Genomic DNA, 5,327 nt, shown 5'->3' with positions numbered 1-5,327 from the left:
GAAATGGGCAATGCTAAGTTTATTGAGAATGTTGAGTTAAGTGGGAGAAAATCATTAAGAAAGGTGGTATTTGAAGAGGAATTTAGTAGTATTCCTATTATTACAACTGGACATGGTCATATTATGATTGATGACACTATCCAGAATGTACAACCAGAGATTGTAGACACGCCTGGGATTCCTCCTACTCAAGTTATGGAACCAATTCAAGTTCATGAAGAGGTAACTCAACAACCTCAAGTACAAGTGCCACTGAGGAGATCCACTAGAGAAAGGAGAAGTACAATTTCATATGATTATGTTGTATATCTCCAGGAACATGGGTTTCACATGGGTCTGGAAGATGATCCAATTTCAGTTAGTCAAGTCAAACAAAGGTCTGACTCTAAAAAGTGGATAGAAGCCATGAAGGATGAGATGAAATCAATGAAAGACGATCATCGATAAGGTGTTAAGAAGGTTTGGCATGAGCAATTGTGCACCAGGAGACACGCCTGTGGTAAAAGGCGATAAATTTAGTTTGCACCAATGTCCAAAAAATGAACTTGAGAAAAAGAATATGGAGAGGTTTCCCTATGCCTCAACAGTAGGAAGTCTCATGTATGCACAAGTTTATATGCATCCGGATATTGCGTACATTGTTGGAATGTTAGGTAGAATTCATAGTCTGCTACGAGGCATCAAACCATGAGATATGGCTGCAGAATTTTATCACTTAGTTGTGAATTGTTAATGGGATTGAGAAACCATTGAGAATCAACTGTGATAATAAGGCCGCAAAATTATATTCTAAGAACAACCGAAGTTCATCAAAGTCCAAACACATTGACATCAAGTTCTTGGTTGTGAAAAAAAGAGTTCAGAGTCTTCAAGTATCAATTGAACACATAAGCACAAACTCCATGATTGTGGATCCACTCACTAAGGGTTTGCCACCCAAAGTATATCATGAGCATGTCACACATATGGGTGTTGTACACATTGATGATGTGCTAGTATAGTAGGAGTTTATATTTAGATTTTGTGTTTGTTTTCTTGATGTGATATTATGTTTGTGTTATCTATACAGACCTTGTTTTTAAAGACTATTGTCTTTGAATACTCTAAATTGAAATGATGACTTTCAGAAGCAGTTTAGCATCAAGTGTTGAAAGTGGAATTTGACTATTTTTAGTCATAAAGTAGGACCAATTGGAAATAGACATATTAAATATCACATTCTATGTAATTTCCATGCTACACATCCATACTTGATCCATGTTGCTAATTTTGTTAATGTTGTGATCATTGATGGGTCTAGTTATAATTGTGATTAACGAAGGCCACTTTGATGCTATGTTAGCATAATTAGTAGACCATATTGTTTAAGGATATTTAAATAGGATAGCAAAGATGAGCTCAATGAAGTATTATCATGAACATTGTTGGTTAATATATGTGGTCCAAGTGGGAGATTGTTAGAATAAATGTGGACTCACATCATATTAACCATTGTTCAGGATTTAGCTATCTATATATATATATATATATATATATATATATATATATATATATATATATGATTGTTGATTGATCTAGAGTATGGGTAACCTTATGTGTAAAGCTCAATGCCATCACAGGCCTTAGATGATGGGCTAAGACTCGTGAGGCCCAATAACCCAAAGGGTATGGTCCCTAAGATAGGAGGGTATATAAAGGTTAAGTGTCTGTTCTTCAAATGATCACATCTTTTGAATAAAGAACAGAACCCGTTCTCTCTTGCTCGCATCGTTAAAGAGATTACTAAAAGGTGGATAGCCCTTTACAGCCTTAGAAGATCCATACCTTATTCATCTACACCCATAATGGACTCAGGTTAGTCTGGATTCAGTATGTTCGCATTCCATAAAACGTTCAGGCACATTTCTTTATATGATTTAACATGAGGTTCTTATGTAGAGTTCTTGGATTTATAATGGTTGATTAAACACACAGCTCATCTCTACCATTTTGCACCCCTTCTCTTGCAAAAACATCCAAGAATCTCCCACACCTTGAGATTCTAAGATCATCGTTTCCAATTCTGACCTTATCGCACATAAAAGTAAGGCCTACCCACCCATTTTTGCCGCTCTCCGGACCGAACATTGGGTGTGTATAGAGTATATCGAACTCTTCAGGCAAGATTTCGAGAAATAGGCTTCTGGGAAATTCCTTCACCGACAAAGCGTCCACAAACAGCGTGCTACGCCGTAGTCTATGAAATGGGATCGATTTGAGCACGGATTTTGTCGAAAGGATCAAGGTGCATAGCATCACCACTTTTGGGTGTTCCTCGCAAAGGTTGTGCGGGTCACTAAAGAAGGAAATGCCGAGCTTAGCAGCCGTGTTGGAGTAGTTAGAGCGAGAGTGGGCGAGGACGGTGTGGCCCTGGCTGACGAAGGTTTTTGCTAGAAACTGGTCGAAGTTGTCGAACCCAATGATTGCGATTTTAAGGCTTGTTGGTGTTTTGATATGGGTTTGCAGTTGGGTTCCAAAGTGGTAGTCCAGGGAGGCCTCCATGGCTCTGATTTGGAGAGATTTCGGGCGGAGGTTGAATCCAGTTTGTGGGTTGAAAGAGAAAGATTGGGATCCAGAAAAGGAATCTGAGAGAGATGAGTGAAGATTCGGAAACACTGGTTTTGCAGTTGGGCAAGATTTTGAGAAAGGGAAGAAGAGCATCTTGAAGAGGTGCAGAGAGAGAGAGTCGAACGAGACAACGGAGTGAAGGTGCTAACACATTTGGGGAATTTATAGTCACAAAGTGTTGGCTAGTGGACCACTGTAAATACAAATATTTGATTGAAAGTCGAGAGATGAAAAAATAATTTCATTATTCAAAATTTTAACCATAAGTGACCACTTTGTTATTATATTAAAGTTCCAAATTAAAAGTAAGGTAAAATAATTATTTTAAAATTTTTTAATAACAACTAGGCCATAAAAAAATATAAATAAAATAATATAATATAAGTAAAATAAATTATAAATATAAAATATAAAAAATAATAATAATTATAGTGGTGTGGTTACAAATGTGACTTTTTTTTGCTACTACTGTCTACACTACAAGAAAATATGATTTTTCCAATGAAAATTTATAGGCAAATTAAAATTTCATCACAAAATATAATTTTTTATCCATATTCTTTGATTAAAAAACTTTCATCATTGATTGTATTATTTCCTAATGAATTGAGTGATTTTATTGTTGAACAATGTTGTTAAGTTGTAATATTAGTAACAATGATAAATAGCTATATGATCTATTTAATTATTAATTAGTATGTTATTAATGTTTTGATGATAGTAAAGTTACTATGAAATAATATAATATATATTATTTGAGGAATTTATATTAGTATATTTTTTATTTATATTACTTCATATATATAATAACAAAATAATAATTAAAATTAAATAAGATTAAGAACTATAATAAATATGTATTATTTAGGTAATTAAAGAATATATATATTCTTTGATAATTTTAATTTTGATTTTTAATTTTAATTTTAACTTTAATCTTAGTTTTGATCTTAATTCTAATTTTAGTTTAATTAGAATTTGTAATCTTAATTTCAATTTCAATTTCAATTTTAATGTTAATTGTAGTAATTTTAATTCTAGTTTTAATCTTTAGCTTGAACTTTAGTCTTAACTTTGTGTGGACCCCGTATTTCGGCTCATGCGTTTCCCACTCGAATGGCGAACTCGATTTTTATTTGAAAATTTGATTTTTATTGATTAAGAAAATGACTTGGAGTCGCCACTTATTTTTGTTTTATTTTTAAAGGATAAACAAAATAAGAAAGAAAAACCCTAAGTGTGACTCCTTATTTTGGAAAATGTGGTCTGTGAAAAACCGGATCGGGTTCGGGGGTCAGGTTACTTATCGGAAAGGTACGGTAAAGACCGTAGTACCCCTCTAAGTCCCTAAAGTCGGGTCTCTACTAATAAAATGAAGCTGACATGGCAACCAATGAGAAAGTCAATGAATACTCAAATCGATCATGCACGTATGAGAATTAAAACAAGCATAAGAAGTGACCGTGATGTGAGAAAATACGTACCTGGGTGGCGAACCAATATGCGCTATCAAGAGGGGGGTTAGTAAATCAATATAGGATGAATATATACGTATCACAAAGCAGAACAAAATTAATCACGCATGACAATTAAATCAATCAAATCAATCAATCTATCTGTCGATCATAAAATCATGTATGTGGGGCCCTACCAAAGCCCGTTTATTTTAGCATGAATTAATTTCGTAAATTCCATTAATTGGAATTACAAAAATAAATTCCCGCTCATTTAAAACATTTTTGAAAACCATGGGAGTTATGAAAATTACATGCCAAACAAAAAGAAAAAAATGGCATCAACATTTTATTAACAAAAATGGGTTTTTGGAACCTAAAAAAATGCTAAGGATGAAAAATTTGATGATTTGAAATCGTTTTAAAAAAAAGTTATAAAATCATTTGAAAACGGGGTTAAGAAAATATTTTTGAAATCAAAGGGAAAGAATTTTGGATGGTGGCACGTGACCTAGAAAGTGGTCATGCTAATGGTATAAGAGACACTTCATATTTAAGGGATGAAGAATGAGGTGTTGACCATCAACTGCTTGGTAGAAATTGTGCGAGTCATCATCCTTTGGATCTCTAGATACACTTGAGTGCCTTTGCAAACTCTTGCTCTCATCATAGGAAGAAGATAAAACTCCACATTAGCCTCCTAGTATTTTACTCATATCAGCAGACTGAACCAAATATTCCCCTCCATCTGATTTATCTGATGTTAAGTTATCCAACCACTCATATGTACGAATCGTCTCCACACTCCCAACAGTAGAGAAGATCTTCATGAGGTTTTGGTGGCAATGGTCCTCGGGTAGATTTTCAGCAACCACTATGCGAGACTGCAACTCTTCCATGTCTGACTCGGTCAGGGGATAAGGCGTGTAACTTTCTTTCCATCTTCGCTAACCACCAGCTTTGTGGAGTTCTGAGGAACTGTAGCAAGCTGGGAATGATTACTTACGGGGGCTTTAATCTTCTTAAAAGATGCAACACCGAATATTGGCACATATTCTTCAGGATCTTTGTTGATGAACCATTATAAGATGCTCTGTTGTCGCCAAGTTCACATCACTGAAATAATTCTCCACCTGATTGAGAATCTTCTGAGTAACTTCCTCGGAGGGTCCGTTCTTAGAGTATGATGATAGAAACATGTTCGAGAAGGTTAAAGCTCACTGCATATGAGCCCATTCATTCCAACGGCAGCTTCTATGGAGTTCT

General features: G+C 34.8%; 1 protein-coding gene across 1 annotated transcript; it reads right to left on the bottom strand.

Annotated features, from left to right (window-relative positions):
• Positions 1-1,582: 1,582 nt before the first annotated feature.
• LOC100248082 (arogenate dehydrogenase 1, chloroplastic-like) lies at positions 1,583-2,810 on the bottom strand. The gene has a single exon (XM_059739637.1). The coding sequence runs from the start codon at positions 2,698-2,700 to the stop codon at positions 1,963-1,965; it is 738 nt and encodes a 245-aa protein (XP_059595620.1). The 5' UTR covers positions 2,701-2,810; the 3' UTR covers positions 1,583-1,962.
• Between the last annotated feature and the right edge of the window lie 2,517 nt (positions 2,811-5,327).

The sequence above is a fragment of the Vitis vinifera genome, chromosome 9, assembly GCF_030704535.1.
Source record: "Vitis vinifera cultivar Pinot Noir 40024 chromosome 9, ASM3070453v1".
NCBI classification, from domain to species: Eukaryota; Viridiplantae; Streptophyta; class Magnoliopsida; order Vitales; family Vitaceae; genus Vitis; species Vitis vinifera.
The sequence above is the reverse complement of the archived record's forward strand: the minus strand, read 5'-3'. Positions and strand labels throughout refer to the sequence as shown.

Bases quoted from the DNA above. Each gene is read 5' to 3' on its own strand.
- LOC100248082 (XM_059739637.1), bottom strand. From the start codon at position 2,700: ATGCTCTTCTTCCCTTTCTCAAAATCTTGCCCAACTGCAAAACCAGTG.